Genomic DNA, 17,093 nt, shown 5'->3' on the forward strand with positions numbered 1-17,093 from the left:
GCTTCGGCTCGAAAACTCTTTTTCTTCACGGGATCTTCGAGCTTCGGGACTTGCTTCGGGTCTCGGGATGATACTGGGGCTTCGGGGGGTTAAAATAGGGCTTAGAAAGAGTATCGAGAGTGGGAGAGTAAGAGATGAACAACCTAAATTGGTTGACCCCTGATTTCTATTTATAGGCTGAGATTTCAGGGTTCACGTCGTGAGTTTTAAGGCTTACGTTGTGGGGCTTGATCGTCACTGCATGCGTCACTCGTCCACTTGGGTCTTACAGCTCCAGAAGGGTCAAATCACAAAATTCACGTCGTGAACACAGTGTTCACGTCGTGAACTCTGACACAGTACCGAGCTTCGTGCCCCGAACTTCAGAAATTCATAACTTTCGTATACGAGCTCCGTTTTCGACGTTCTTTATATGCACACGTAGGTGAGACTATCCTCTACAACTCTTGTTTAGACTCTGTTGGCTAATTTTGATTTTAAATTTAATATATTATTAATATATTAGTTTTATATTATTTTTAGTAGGCCGGGACAGGAAAACTCTATTATAAATTCATAACTTCTTCATCCGACGTCCGTTTTCGCCTATCTTTTTATCGTTTCACTACTATCGATGAGATCTTCGATTCTTATTTAGATTGTTTCGGCTATAAACCGCTCGATCTCAAATCGAGTATTCGGGCTGCATATCGCTAAGTCGAAACTTCGGAAAAAACATAACTTCCTCATACGAAGTCAGATTTGGGCGTTCTTTTTATGCACGCTCTTAGTTTAACGAACTCTACAACTTCCATTTAGATCACTAAGGCTAGATATCTCTCTATCTTAATTTCATATTTTACGTCATTCGGCGTCGTGCCGGTTCTGTCACGAAACTTCGACAGATCATAACTTCTTTGTTATAACTCGGATTTCGGCGTTCTTTATATCTTCGGAATCCTTGTTTCGACCACTACAACTTTATGTAAAGATATCGGGCTTATCTTACCCTTTAATTTTGACGCTTATTTTTATCCTTTATTAATTATATCATTATAATTAAGTAATAAGCACACAAATACATATAATTCACATAATACTCAAATATTTCATCATTAATACTTCAAAAAGAGTTACAAGGGTTAGCCTAGACCATTACATCAACAAAAATGTCTAGTCTGGAAACGCGGGCGTTACACAAGATAACTACTACGTATTTATATGAATGATTATATAAATAGTCTTAACAAAACAATCATAATAAACTATAATTGGTATAGTTTGGGAGTCAGAAACACTACTTTATCATTTCGGATGAAACATATAATTATTTAAAGGTATAATTGTTTTTTTTACACTATGTAACCACTAGGGAAGAGTAATACTTGCATTTACAAGAAAAAGATTTTCATTACACTAGATGTAAATCGGTTGATACAATTTTGTGACACATTGGCTTCATTGTACCTACCAGAGTACACGCTAAAGTCATGAATTATAACCAGAGTCTCAGTAAGAGAGTGTGACACTTGTGTATAGATTTATATGGGACTGACAACCCCGCACCCAAGTTGTTAGCTACAGTTAGACCGGCACGTCTAGAGTGACAAATGTCTAACATTCTGACGCATGAAGAACGTCGTAGCAGGCCACTAGTCGCTAGCACGGTTATAATAACTCACTTGGGGTATTAACAATACATTTGGTTTACGGGGTTAACATATACTCAATTAGTTTTATATAAAGATAAAACTTCATAATACTATTTTCCAGTACAACACTTCTTACATTTTTGGTCTTTGGGTTTAAGAGTTATGGTTCATTTTTTTTTTTTTAAATATTCGATTTTCTGAAAGCGCACTCTATCATTTTACAAGGAAAAGTTACCGATTTTTCTCATACAAAACTCTTATAACTCACCAACTTAATTGTTGACACTTTTCAAAATCACTTGTATTCTGAGGAAATCAGTAAACAGATAATCCAAAGAGTTTTGAGGATGGGGCGTCACACATCACGCCATTTATTTTGTCATATGTACTTAGTATCAAGCAAACAATGTGTTAGATATAATTTAAACATATTAATTATCAATATGATGATTGTGTGACTTTAATCATTATTATTCATTTGTTATGATATTGTACATGAAGTCATCCACCCCCAGACGTTTCCGTCGTTCTGGTTTGGGGGTGTGACATTCTGAATGTGCTGAAAAATAAAATCAAGAACGTCGACTTCTAAAATGTGGTGCAAAAGATTGAAAAATAATGCAATGTATCATGACCACGACATGGGTAAGTGTCGACCATGTCGTGTCGTCGAATGAGGAAAAATCCATATAACAATAATAGCATGGCCACGGCGTGGTAAGTAGTGGCCACATCGTGGTATCGGCAGCATCCTCTTGCGATGAAAAGCTTCCCCACGACATCAGAAAGTGTCAACTATGTCGTGGTAGCCGGGACAATAATTTTGCTTCGTGTTGAAATAAAACTCCATGGCATGGGAACAAATCATCCATGTCATAGGAATCAATGTATAGTTAGAAACGCCACTCTTTGAAAATAATAACCTCTCACGAAATCGACGTGCACCCCCACACTTATTAAAAGTCGTGGCTCTCAATTTTCAACTTCAAACTCTCTCACGGATTTTTTTGCATGACAAATCAGCATTAGACCCCATTTGTGGAAATTTATGAAAGCATCCGAAGGGAAAAAATTCTGCAAAGATCTAAAACATCAAGAGCATCAACTTAGAAATCAAAAGTTTAAACAAACTAAAAATAAAATAAAAACTCACTAAAATAACTAAAAAAAATAGCAAACCAAAATAACTAAGAAAGATATCATGATCACTCATTTTCATCGAAATCAAGCAATAATTGTTGATTAAATCTCTTGCATGTAAGATGTGGTTTGTAAAAACAAAAACTTTTGCGACCTGTCAGACTATTTCCTTTTTTTCTTTGCACCATAACTAATATATAGAACAAGAGTTGACCAACTAGTCAAGAGTAGCAACAGTTCGGTCTTCCACTTAACCCCCTCGATACGCCTTGTTATACTACGCGTCGTGGATTGAGTTGGACAAATCACCAAAGTAGTAGACTAAAGAAGTCAAGAATTTCATAATCGTTTGCAATCTCAAAACCCATGAAAAAAGTAAAACCACGCAATGTGTATGATCATGAATTCCTGCAAATAAGAACAAAAAACTTCTCGACAAGTGACATGATATCAACGAAAATAAAAATAAAAATAAAATAAAACTAAAAATTAAAAACAAATAACGAATAATCAAACAAACTAAATTAATTGAAAACTGTTCCCCGGCAAAGGCGCCAAAAACTTGATGTGTATATTTAAAGCACTAGTTTTTTATTTATAATTCCTAGTTTATCGCATCTAAACCACACGTTACAGGCATTGAACTCGATTGAGTATAGTATAGCTTTGATAAGAAAGGGTGTTAAACACAAGGAGAACGGTAGTAAATTAATTTAGAATGTTTGATTATAGGTTACACAAAATGCACAAAAGCAATAAAAAGAGTTTTATTAACTATTGTAATACCACTTAACATCAAACATCCATAAAGTGACTGAAGACAAATTTCTTTAGGTACTTTGGTTTGAACAAATTACATCTTAAATCATAAATAATTGCTCACACAGATTTATTTATTCATGTTCACCGATTTCTAAAATGATTAGGTTCATGTTCACTATTACTAATTTATTCAAGCAGTGATCAGTTGATTAAACTAACAAGTTTCCTAGTGTTTAGTTTGTATCAAGTTAAACTTGTAATAATAGTTAATCAAATTGGTTGATTCAATTAAGTCATATGTGGTTGGTCATCACACATGCTCACATATTAACTTACTTATTTTCTAGTTACCCCTAGGTTATGTTCACAACACTAGGCTTACAATCTTGATGGTCATCAAAATCATAAGAGGCAAGGAATCAAGCAGATGTTCATACAACTCAACACACTTAGAAATTAACAAAAAATAATTATCATTAACACATAAGGATCTTTTAAAAAAGCTTACAAGATAAATTAAACATGAATAAAACAATCCATATAGCAATTAATCCACAAAATCAAGGTTTCATCTAATCATAAACACAAAGCAAAGGGTTTTAACATCCAAATCAGAAAGTAATTGCATAAAGAATCAATGTTTGAACGTTAATCTTGGTCGGAACAACGAACAACATGAATACCTGCATGAATCAGCTCTCCAATCCTTCAGATCTTCACTCCTGTCAGCTTAATGGCCTTCCCATCGCCTCCTAGACCCTCAAAACGGCTTCTTGGGGGTTTATAATTACAGGAATCAATATAGGGTTTAAGATCTCCCTTTAGGGATAATTTTCAGCTCTATTTATAGTTTTCAGCATCAACTCAACGAGTTTGGATACCAACTCGTCAATTTATTCATTACAATCCCGTATTCCCCAAGTCAACATCAAGAATCGCGGAGATTCCATTAAACTCAGGGAGTTTGTGTTAAACTCGACGATTTCATTTGGAATAACCATTTTCTCAAAACACGAAAGTCGTCCGAAATTGTGTCTAGTTTTCAGAACATTTTGAATATCGTCAATCGGAGTTACGAGTCATGAGATATGGCCAAAACACTTACAAGGGGTAAAGTTGTCCAACAACACCCTTTTTGCGTCTTTTTAGCTCATTTCTCCTCCTTTTGCATTATAGCTCCCATTTTAACTATATTTTAACATTTCAAAGCGTCTTAACTATTTTTTAGTTCTAAATAGCATAAAAACACAGTATAAAATAATGAGAAAACATCATAAATATATGCATAAAATAGACGTTATCAATGAAGCTAGAATCGACCACAAGTCATGAGAGATCTATACAAAGAAAACACTAAATGGAACAAAACAAAAAACTAGATCTCAAAGATCTAGTGACAAAACAATGATGAAAACCAACATAATAAGCTACCCATAGCTATGATACCACGTGGAAAATCTCAAACGATTCCAACATCAACATATCTCTTTTATTAATATTAAGATCCAATTGGTTAACATCAAACTTACAACACAAAACTCATTACACAATCTTTGTTACTCATGCAAGTACTCTAAAGAAGAAATTAGACAAGAAAAACATTATAGACTCAACATTAATGAGCTAACAAACGCTAACTCATGGGCAGCTCAACTAATTTGAGGGCTTTAAGCAAACAAAAAATATTAGGGCCCTTCGGTTTTATAACTTAAATGAAAGGTAAGCAAATAGATTCAAACCTCAAACCCTTAGTTTAATACACCAACACTTTTACCACCAGGTCAAGCTCTAACTTGTCTTTGTAATCTAGTGAATACATATAGATACATATACAATTAATAGAATAAACTTTAAAATTGGGGGCCCATTGCCCTTGCTTAGTTTTGCAAAGGGTAGAGTCGGCCCTACGTTACCCCTAAATACCTTAAGACTTGATAGAGAAAATGTAACACTCGTGTTTCTAGCCTAGGCATTTATATTGAGGTGATAGTCTAGGTTAACCTTTGTAACTCATTTTAAAGAAATGAAAAGGAATTATGTGAATTATGTGTTTTATGCTTAATTATTAGGGCTTAATTAATTAAGAATAAAAATACACGTCAAAATTAAAGTGTAAGATAAGCCCGATATCTTTACATAAATTTGTAGTGGTCGAAACAAGGATTTCGGGGATATAAAGAATACCAAAATCCGAGTTATAACGAAGAAGTTATGACATGTCGACGTTTCGCGACAAAACCGGCACGTTGCTGAATGTTGTAAAAAGTGAGTTTTTGATAAACTACTTTTTAGCCTTAGTGATCTAAACGCAAGTCTTAGTATTCGTTAAACCGAGAAGTTCGATAAAAAGAACGCCCAAATCTGACTTCGTATGAGGAAGTTATGATTTTTCGAAGTTTCAGCTTAGCAGTAGACAGCTAAAAACTCGAATTTTAGATCGAGCAATTTTTAGCCGACACAACCTAAATGAGAATTAAAGGTCTCATCATTAGGAGCACAACGGTAAAAAGTCTGACGAAAACAGACGTCGGATGAAGAAGGTATGAATTTTTAACGGATTTCCTGTCCCGGTGTGTTAAAAATAATAATATAAAATTTAAATTCAAAATTAGCCAACGAAGTTTAAACGGAAGTTGTAGAGCGTAATTTTAGCTACGTGTGCATATAAAGAACGTCAAAAACGGAGCTTGTATGCGAAAGTTATGGATTTTAGAAGTTTTGGTGCGAAAATCGAGAAAATTCGCATAGTCACACTTTGCCACGTCACCCTCGCCTCGCATGCGCCACGTGTCCTGCTGAGTCATCCGAGCACTTGGCCTTATCCGAAGCGGTCGAATCAGCGAGTGCCACCGAGACCCTCGCACATGCTGACCACCTGCGCATCGGACACACGCCTCGGTCCAATCACAGACTGCCAGCGAGCCCTCGCATGCGCAGACCATGTGCGAGCCACCCCCCTGCGAAGCCTCTCAGCCGTCGGATCAGAAGACTCTCAGCCCTTGGATCAGGACTTCGAACCCTATTAGAAACGATCGTTTTAGGAAACGAATTGCAGCCTGATTATCATCAAATCATGTGAGTGTATAGTCACTTTCATTTTACACATAGATATGAAGTATTTACCTTATAATACGTGCTATGTGTAAATATATTAATTGTTTATTTGAGGTGATTGTTGTGTTGATGTTTTATACAAGTTTTAAACTGTATAAGTATTTTTATCTACAAATATGTTGGGTAGAACATGGGTAGATAGTGATGTGTGATAAAATAAAATTGATGAGAGGCCTCGATGTGTTTTGAGATCAAGTCATCTAGCGGAGTTTGGATGACGACCACGGACTTTCTAGACAGTCCAGTGGGAAACATTAGCAGGTCCGCAACCTGTAGGTGTTAATGAACTAAGAGTGTTCGTTCGTTTTACTTCATCCCCCTCATGGTTGCCTTTAGGACATGTATGGCTGAGGAAACCCCTTAGCAGTAGTGTCCATCCCGATGATATTCTTTAGGCTAGGTCCCTTGTGAAAAGTGTTTAGGGACATAAAGTGAGGATAACGGGAACGGGTAATCAGGGTTATTGTTGATTGGTGAACTTAATAAGTTTATTATTATTGTGGGTTGAAAACCCTATATGCTCACCAGGCTCCCAAGCCTGACCCACTCAGCTTTTTATGTTACAGGTAGTGGACCCCGAGCATAGTCGGAGGACGACGAGAGATTTTTGGATTATAAGTCAGTAGTTGTAAATAACTGTTGAAAAGCTTATAATTTCTTGTTTATGCTTTTGATCTGTATCGGAACATGACATCCCGAGGTTTTGATATATATATATATATATATATATATATATATATATATATATATATATATATATATATATATATATATATATATATATGGAAAACATATACCTTCTTAATGAAGGGTTTTGATAAACTTTTATCATATTTTGTTTGGGTATCAATTCCGCAACATCTTTTGAAGAGATTTCTCTGATTTTATTTTAAAAAGCATAAATTAAATCGGTCTTTTCTGGCCGAGAAATTAGGGGATGTCACAGTTGGTATCAGAGCATTAGTTTAAGCGAACTAAGAAATTGTAGAATTTCTAGACTTGAACTTAGAATGCTAAGTGATGATTGTGAGATGAGTGTCTACCATATTTTAGACACGAGCACTAGTTTATTTTAGGGAAGATGCCTAAAATGCCCTTATGTGCTAAATGCTATGTGTTTGCCATGTGTGCCATTATTTGTTCGGATCTATGGTCTGTTGCCGACCGGATCTGGAAACCTTATGTGTGTAGGATTCTAAGCGTATGATTACGAGATTAGAACTAACATGTAAACGTTTCAGAGTGATAAGGGAATTGACATGTCTAACAAGGATAAATACCTAAATTCGCCTTATTCGTTATATAGATTGTAATGGCCAGAACTCGTAGTGGAGCTGCAAATGCAAACAGAAACAGGGATCAACAGCCTCAACCTCAAGTAGTTTAGCAAGTACCTATTGTAGGAGCTGCACCTGAGCCAATGACGATGGCTGGGGTACAAGCAATGATCCAGATGATGTTAGATCGCCAAATGGAGGAGACAAGGCGATTACTACAACAACATAGGGAAGAGACTACGATGCCTGTTGAACAGCCCGTATTGAATGAAGGCCAATCAGTAGGAGGGAACTACAGTGGGACTCTTGGTCAAGCCAAGCCACCGATAGTTAGACAAAACAACCAGGATGGAGGAGTTGATGGATGCGGATGCAAATACAAAGATTTCATGGCATCTAAACCGTTGTGTCTATCTGGCAATCCGACACCGGTGGAAGTCATGAATTGGATCTCCGAAATGGAGACGATGTTTGAAAGTTGCGAGTGCAACAACAAACAAAAGACCGCACTTGCAATCCCTCTGTTAAAGTCTGGTGTGTTGAGCTGGTGGAAGTTACTAGCTGATTCGATGCCCAAGGGTGAAGCTAGTAAGATGTCTTGGGAAGAATTTGGGGTACAACTGAAATTGCAGTACTGCTCTGAGCAGGATCTTCTGGAAATCAACAATGAGTTCCAAAATTTAAAGAAAGGAAAGATAAGCATTACTGAATACGCTGCTAGTTTTATGGAAAAGATGAAGCTTGTTCCTCATCTAGTTCAACCTGAACTCTCTAAGGTCAACAAGTTTGCCCTCAGATTACCAGCAGACTTCGGTTCGATGGTTAAGCAAGCAACCACTTTGAAAGCCGCCATCTGGGATGCTAAGAATGTTGAGGTTCAGATCAAAGAGAAGGGTCTGGAGAGGGCAGAAGTTGGTGAAAAGAGAAAATTTGAAGGAACTTCGGGTTCCAACAAGAAAAGCAAATTTTATAAGTCCAAGAAGTTTGGAGGAGGAGGAGGTGAAGTGAAATGGTGTGAGAAGTGCAAGAAAAAGTACTCTGGGAGATGTAGTGAGGAGGTGACTTGCTTCAAATGTGGAAAGACTGGGCATTATGCCAACGTGTGTCCATCCGACAAGAGGGTATGTTTTGAGTGCCATGAAGTAGGGCATGTTCTTAAAGACTGTCCAAAGAGGAAGGATGCCGCAAAGCCCAATCTACCACCAAAGTCGAAGGCAAGAGCCTTTCAGATGACACTTGAAGCTGCAAAAGAAGAAGTCGATGTCGCTTCAGGTACCTTTCTTGTAAACGAATTGTCTGCCCAAATTTTGTTTGATTCTGGAGCCAATTACTCCTTTATATCGCATGAATTTGGTAGAAAGCTAGCTTTGCCTGTAGATAGGCTAGTTAATGCCTTATTAGTCGAGATTGCTAGTGGCAAGTTTGTACCTGTTAGCCATCGTATGAAAAACATCCTCATTGACTTGGATGGGAATAAGTTCCACGAGGAATTATTGCCTATCGAGTTAAATGGATTCGACATAGTTTTAGGAATGGATTGGCTTAGCGCCAACGATGCAGAAATATTATGTAGAAAGAAGATAGTAAAAGTAAACCCGCTAGGGAAAGAGTCGTTTATGGTGTATGGAGACAAACGCAGAGTAAAGTCTAGAATCATTTCCCTAATGAAAGCCAGAAAGTGTTTGGCCAAGGGATGTACATCATATCTAGCGTTCGTGATCGATGCTAAGATGGAAAAGAAGGAGGTGCAGAATATTCCGGTGGTGTGTGATTATCCGGAAGTCTTTCCTGAAGATCTTCCCGGATTGCCCCTTGATCGACAAGTAGAATTTCGTATCGACTTGTTACCAGGAACGACGCCGATAGCAAAAGCACCCTATCGATTAGCACCAACAGAGATGAAAGAACTTATGACACAACTTCAGGAGTTATTGGACTAGGGTTTCATTCAACCTAGTTCATCGCCCTGGGGAGCCCCTGTGTTATTTGTAAAGAAGAAAGACGGAAGCATGAGAATGTGCATCGATTACAGAGAGCAGAACAAAGTGACGATAAAGAACAAGTACCCGTTGCCAAGGATCGATGACTTCTTCGACCAGTTGCAGGGTTCGAGCTATTTCTCAAAGATCGATCTTAGGTCGGGATACCATCAACTAAAGGTGAGAGAGCACGATATCGAAAAAACTACGTTTAGAACAAGATATGGACACTATGAATTTTTTGTTATGTCGTTCGGACTAACCAATTCCTTAGCAGCTTTCATGGATTTGATGAATAGGGTTTGTAAACCATTCTTAGATAAATCCGTGATAGTATTCATAGACGACATCTTGATTTATTCGAAAAGCAAGCAGGAGCATGAAAACATTTTCTTCATGAAGTGCTAGAAGTCCTGAACAAGGAGAAGCTGTATGCAAAGTTCTCCAAATGTGAATTTTGGATTCAAGAAGTCCAATTTCTAGGTCATGTGGTTAACTAAGAAGGAATAATGGTTGACCCAGCAAAGATTGAAGCTGTGATGAAGTGGGAACAACCAAAAAGTCCTACGGAGATTCGAAGCTTTTTAGGATTAGCTGGATATTACCAAAGGTTTATCCAAGGCTTTTCTTCGATTGCTACTCCATTAACAGCTTTGACTCACAAAGGAGCTACTTATGCTTGGAATGAGAAGCATAAGGAAGCCTTTGAGAAGTTGAAGAAGAGATTGTGTGAAGCACCGATTCTTTTGTTGCCTGAAGGAGTTGATGACTTCGCAGTTTATAGCGATGCGTCTGGAGTTGGGTTAGGTTGTGTTCTGACCCAAAGGGATAAAGTTATAGCATATGCATCGAGGCAATTGAAGGAACATGAAAAGAACTACCTCACTCATGATCTGGAGTTGGCAGCGGTAGTATTCGCCCTAAAGATATGGAGGCATTATCTTTATGGCACAAAGTGTAAACTTTTCACTGATCATAAGAGTCTCTAATATCTCTTTAATCGGAAGGAATTGAACATGAGGCAACGATGCTGGCTAGAGTTACTCAAGGACTACAACTGTGAGATACTTTACCACCCTGGTAAAGTAAATGTTGTTGCTGATGCTCTCAGTCGGAAGGTAAACCTTGAAAAGAAAAGGCCAAGAGCGTTGAGAATTGAAGTTGTCTCGACAATTGTGGAAAGTATAAAGGAAGCTCAAGAGGAAGCTTTGGAGAAAAATGACCGAAAGGAAGAACGTTTGGGCAAAACGTTAGTGTTCGGTAAAAACAACCAAGGGTTGAAGGTATTCCAAGATAGGATTTGGGTACCTAAGACGGGCGGAGTAAGAGATCTTCTGATGGAAGAAGCTCACAAGACCATGTACTCGATTCATTCCGGCAGTACAAAAATATATAGGGATTTAAAACCCTATTATTGGTGGCCGACGATGAAGCTCGATGTTGCTAAGTATGTGGCCGAGTGTGTAACTTGTGCTAGGGTTAAGGCACAACATCAGAAACCGTATGGGAGTTTAGAGCCTTTACCCGTACCCATGGGTAAATGGGAAGACATCACCATGGATTTTGTGACTAAACTGCCCAGAACAAGGAACGGTCACGACATGATTTGGGTGGTCGTTGATCGCTTCACTAACAGTGCGCATTTCATAGCAGCCAAAGAGAAGTGGTCTATGGATAAACTTGTGAATTCTTACGTGAAGGAAATTATGAGGCTTCACGGTGTTCCGTTAATGATTGTGTCCGATCGTGACAGCCGTTTTACCACAAGGTTTTGGAGGAGTCTACAAGAGGAATTGGGTACCAAGTTGTGTTTGAGTACAACTTACCATCCGCAAACCGATGGTCAGAGCAAACGAACGATCCAAACATTGGAGGATATGCTGAGAGCATGTACCCTAGAATTCCAAGGTAACTGAGATGAACACTTACCTCTAGTAGAATTTCCCTATAATAATAGTTTCCACTCAAGTATTAAGATGGCACCTTATCACGCTTTGTATGGGGAAAAGTGTCGGACGCCATCATGTTGGCTGGAAGGTGGGGAAAAGCAGTTTATGGGACCTGAAATAGTCCATGAGACTGCTGAAAAGTTGAAAGTGAAAAGGGAAAGGATGTTAGCTGCTCAAGATCGAAAAAAGAGTTATGCTGACAAGAAAAGACAACCGATAACCTTTGAAGTTGAAGATTCGGTTTTACTTAAAGTCTCACCGTGGAAGGGACTTATAAGATTTGGGAAACGAGGGAAGTTGAGTCCAAGGTTTATTGGACCGTTCAAAGTTCTTCAGAAGATCGGGAATCAAGCTTACAAGCTAGAGTTACCGGAAGAACTGGAGGGTATTCATAACACCTTTCATGTGTGTTACTTGAGAAAGTTCATGGGAGATGTACCCGACATAATTCCGATTTCTGAGTTAAGGTTGGATGAAAACAAGAGGTTGATCAAAGAACCCGAGGCAATCGTTGACCATAAGACTATGAAGTTACGACGCAAGATGGTCAATTTAGTGCTTGTGCGCTGGAAACATACAAATGGACCAAATCTCACTTGGGAAACGAAGAGTGACATGATGAGTCGCTACCCGCATTTGTTTGGTGATATGTGATTTCGGGGACGGAATCATCCTAAGGGGGAGAGAATTGTAACACTCGTGTTTCTAGCCTAGGCACTTATATTGAAGTGATAGTCTAGGTTAACCTTTGTAACTCATTTTGAAGAAATTAAAAGGAATTATGTGAATATTATGTGAATTATGTGTTTTATGCATAATTATTAAGGCTTAATTAATTAAGAATAAAAATAAGCGTCAAAATTAAAGTGTAAGATAAGCCCGATATCTTTACATAAAGTTGTAGTTGTCGAAACAAGGATTTCGGGGATATAAAGAATACCAAAATCCGAGTTATAACGAAGAAGTTATGACATGTCGAAGTTTCGCGACAAAACCGACACGGTGCTGAATGTCGTAAAAAGTGAGTTTTCAATAAACTAGTTTTTAGCCTTACTGATCTAAACAAAAGTCGTAGTATTCGTTAAACCGAGAAGTTCGATAAAAAGAACGCCCAAATCTGACTTCGTATGAGGAAGTTATGATTCTTCGAAGTTTCAGCTTAGCAGTAGATAACTAAAAACTCGAATTTTAGATCGAGCGATTTTTAGCCGACACAACCAAAACGAGAATTGAAGGTCTCGTCATTAGGATCACAACGGTAAAAAGTCTGACGAAAACAGACGTCGGATGAAGAAGTTATGAATTTTTAACGAATTTCCTGTCCCGGTGTGTTAAAAATAATAATATAAAATTTAAAGTCAAAATTAGCCAACGAAGTCTAAACGGAAGTTGTAGAGCGTAATTTTAGCTACGCGTACATATAAAGAACATCAAAAATGGAGCTCGTATGTGAAAGTTATGGATTTTAGAAGTTTTGGCGCGAAAATCAAGAAAATTCGCATAGTCACACTTTGCCACGTCACCCTCGCCTCGCATGCGCCACGTGTCCTGCTGAGTCACCCGAGCTGCTGAGTCACCCAAGCACCTGGCCTCATCCGAAGCGGTCCAATCAGCGAGTGCCACCGAGACCCTCGCACATGCTAACCACCTGCGCATCGGACACACGCCTCGGTCCAATCACAGACTGCCAGCGAGCCCTCGCATGCGCAGACCATGTGCGAGCCACCCCCCCCTGCGAAGCCTCTTAGCCGTTGGATCAGAAGACTCTCAGCCCTTGGATCAGGACTTCGGACCCTATAAATAGAAGGGTACCTGCGAATGCTCTCGGTTACTTTTGGAGTTTTGCCATATTTAGCCCCTCTCTTCATATTTTCTTCATCTTAGAATCCCCCAAAGCCCCGGTATCGATTGTAAAGCCCGGAATACGCCACGAAGTGCCCGAGAAGCCCGAAAAATTTATTTTTTTTGTTTCGAAGCTCGACTTTTACAAAGCCCGGTTTCTCAATAAAACTCCCTGTTTTATTAGAAACGATCGTTTTAGGAAACGAATTGCTGCCCGATTATCATCAAATCATGTGAGTGTATAGTCACTTTCATTTTACACATAGATATGAAGTATTTACCTTATAATACGTGCTATGTGTAAATATATTAATTGTTTATTTGAGGTGATTGTTGTGTTGATGTTTTATACAAGTTTTAAACTGTATAAGTATTTTTATCTACAAATATGTTAGGTAGAACATGGGTAGATAGTGATGTGTGATAAAATAAAATTGATAAGAGGCATCGATCTGTTTTGAGATCAAGTCATCTAGCGGAGTTTGGATGACGACCACGGACTTTCTAGACAGTCCAGTGGGAAACATTAGCAGGTCCGCAACCTGTAGGTGTTAATGAACTAAGAGTGTTCTTTCGCTGTACTCCATCCCCCTCACGGTTTCCTTTAGGACATGTATGGCTGAGGAAACCCCTTAGCAGTAGTGTCCATCCCGATGATATTCTTTAGGCTAGGTCCCTTGTGAAAAGTGTTTAGGGACGTAAAGTGAGGATAACGGGAACGGGTAATCAGGGTTATTGTTGATTGGTGAACTTAATAAGTTTATTATTATTGTGAGTTGAAAACCCTATATGCTCACCAGGCTCCCAAGCCTGACCCACTCAGCTTTTTATGTTACAGGTAGTGGACCCCGAGCATAGTCGGAGGACGACGAGAGATTTTTGGATTATAGGCCAGTAGTTGTAAATAACTGTTGAAAAGCTTATAATGTCTTGTTTATGCTTTTGATCTGTATCAGAACATTACATCCCGATGTTTTGATATATATATATATATATATATATATATATATATATATATATATATATATATATATATATGGAAAACATATACCTTCTTAATGATGGGTTTTGATAAACTTTTATTATATTTTGTTTGGGGAACAATTTCGCAACATCTTTTGAAAAGATTTCTCCGATTTTATTTTAAAAAGCATAAATTAAATCGGTCTTTTCTGGCCGAGAAATTAGGGGATGTCACAAAAAACGAGAGAGTAATTTGTGAACGAACTATACACAAAATCAGTTGATGTCAGTTTTCACTCAATACAAAACATGGAGTGTATTTGAACCTCATGCGGGAAAAATACATATATAGTGATAAATAGTCATCAACCCTTTAAATTAGTAGCTTCCAAACTCCTTTGTGAAATGTCGTGTTGTACATCCAAATTTAAGCTCTACATAACTACACTATAACTCTAAAACTAAACCATCAAATTCCAAAAAGTTCAATTTTAGTCTCCAACAAACCTATACTAACCAGATTAAGTTAGTAGTATCCATACTTGATAGGTGATTAAGATTGTAATGAAATAGGCATTATTTCCAACACTAACATATACTTTTGTCTAACACTTCTGTATAAATAAAATCTACAGCTTCCAGCTTTCAGCTACCATGTACCAGCTAGTTTTGTCAAATGCATCTTAAATGCTTTTCAATACTAACTTGAAAACCCCGAAAGAATATTGTTATGGTTACATGTATTAAAAAAAATAAAAAATAAATAAAAAAAAAACCCTTCAAATTATAATGGTTTTTGTGAAATTGAAACTAGTATTTGTTTGTTTTCTTAAATACTAATAAAAGACCCATTGTTGAAGTTGAAAAGTATTTTTACATAGTTAAAAGAAAAAAAAATTATAAACTATCATGATTTTTATGGGATTTTGCGTAATTTATATTTTAGAATTTTTAAACAAATATAATACAAAATCTAAAAATGTTCAAAACTTCATTGACATTTATAGGCTAAACTTAAATAAATTGCCATCTAATAATCAAAATTGGATGGGAGCCTAATTACTTAATTAGGATCGGACTGGTCCGAGTTTAAACCCACCCAAAATATGAAATCGATAAATTTGAGAAACAAAATAAGTTCTTTTCAAGATAACTTTTATCATTAGGCCTTGTGGTATACATACCACAAAGGCAATCGTGGTCTATGTGGCAACGAGCACGGATCGTGCACACCACCCCGACGTTCCGTGGTCGGGCGTGGTCGTGGTTCTTCGTGTTCCTGACGACGGATTCAAACAAGAAAGCTGATTGGTGTTCGATTTTTTGGCCGTTGAACGGCTATTTTGGCCGTTTTTTTTTTCAAACACAATTTACTAATTATAAATAACACTTCTATTATACCAAAATTTACACATCATTCTATTCTCTAAAACCACAAAACACATACACATGGATCCCACAATACATATGGAATTTTTAAAAAGTTTTGACTCGGATGACGACGTAGAATTCGTCGAGACATTCTTCAATGTTGTGCAACACGTTCACGCCGAAGAAAGTTCGAATGCAGCGCGTACAAGGGCGGTCGTCAATCGTGATCGCCAAGCCGCACACGACTTATTGGTACGTGATTACTTTGCCGATAATTGTCTTTATAATGATGACTCGTTCGAACGTCGTTTCCGTCTGAATAAGGCTATATTTTTACGTATTAGTAATGCTTTAGAATCTCGTTATGATTTTTTCAAACAAAAACGCGACGCTAGATGAAGAATGAGTTTTAGTAGTATACAAAAATGTGCGGCTGCTCTTAGGTATTTGGGATACGATATAGCATTTGATGCATCTGACGAATACTTGAAAGTATCCGAGAGGACCGCAGTTGAATGCGTAGATTGGTTTTCTGCATGTGTTTATGAGGTTTTTCACGAAGAATATTTGCATAAACCTACTCAACGTGATATTGAGAGATTATATTCGACTCATGAAGAGAGGCATGGATTTCCTGGTATGCTTGGCGGTCTAGATTGTACGCATGTGGCTTGGGAAAAATGTCCAACTGCATGGCATGGTCAGTTCACTCGAGGAGATATAGGTGAACCGGTTATCATCCTAGAAGCTGTTGCATCTCAAGATTTGTGGATATGGCATGCCTTTTTTGGAGTAGCGGGGTCTAACAACGACCTTAATGTTCTTGGTCAGTCTCCACTTTTCAACGATATTTGGACCGGCAAAGCACCTGATATGACGTTCACGGTAAACGGGCACGCGTACAAATACGGTTACTACCTTGGTGATGGGATATACCCGGATTATTCTACACTGATGAAGGCATACTCGGTTCCTCGAAGTGAAAAAGCAAATTTTTTTACAAAAAAACAGGAATCGGCGAGAAAGGATATCGAGAGGGCATTTGGAGTCCTTAAGCAAACATGA

The 17,093-nt window shown here is 37.9% G+C and overlaps 1 protein-coding gene across 1 annotated transcript; it reads left to right on the plus strand.

The window, feature by feature from the left end:
• The first annotated feature begins 16,430 nt into the window (after positions 1-16,430).
• LOC145067766 (uncharacterized) lies at positions 16,431-17,093 on the plus strand. Its single transcript, XM_079014822.1, has one exon. It carries the CDS (start codon positions 16,431-16,433, stop codon positions 17,091-17,093), a length of 663 nt encoding a protein of 220 aa, XP_078870948.1.

Source organism: Lactuca serriola, chromosome 8 (assembly GCF_051521515.1).
Source record: "Lactuca serriola cultivar US96UC23 chromosome 8, Lser_US96UC23_V15, whole genome shotgun sequence".
Taxonomy (NCBI): Eukaryota; Viridiplantae; Streptophyta; class Magnoliopsida; order Asterales; family Asteraceae; genus Lactuca; species Lactuca serriola.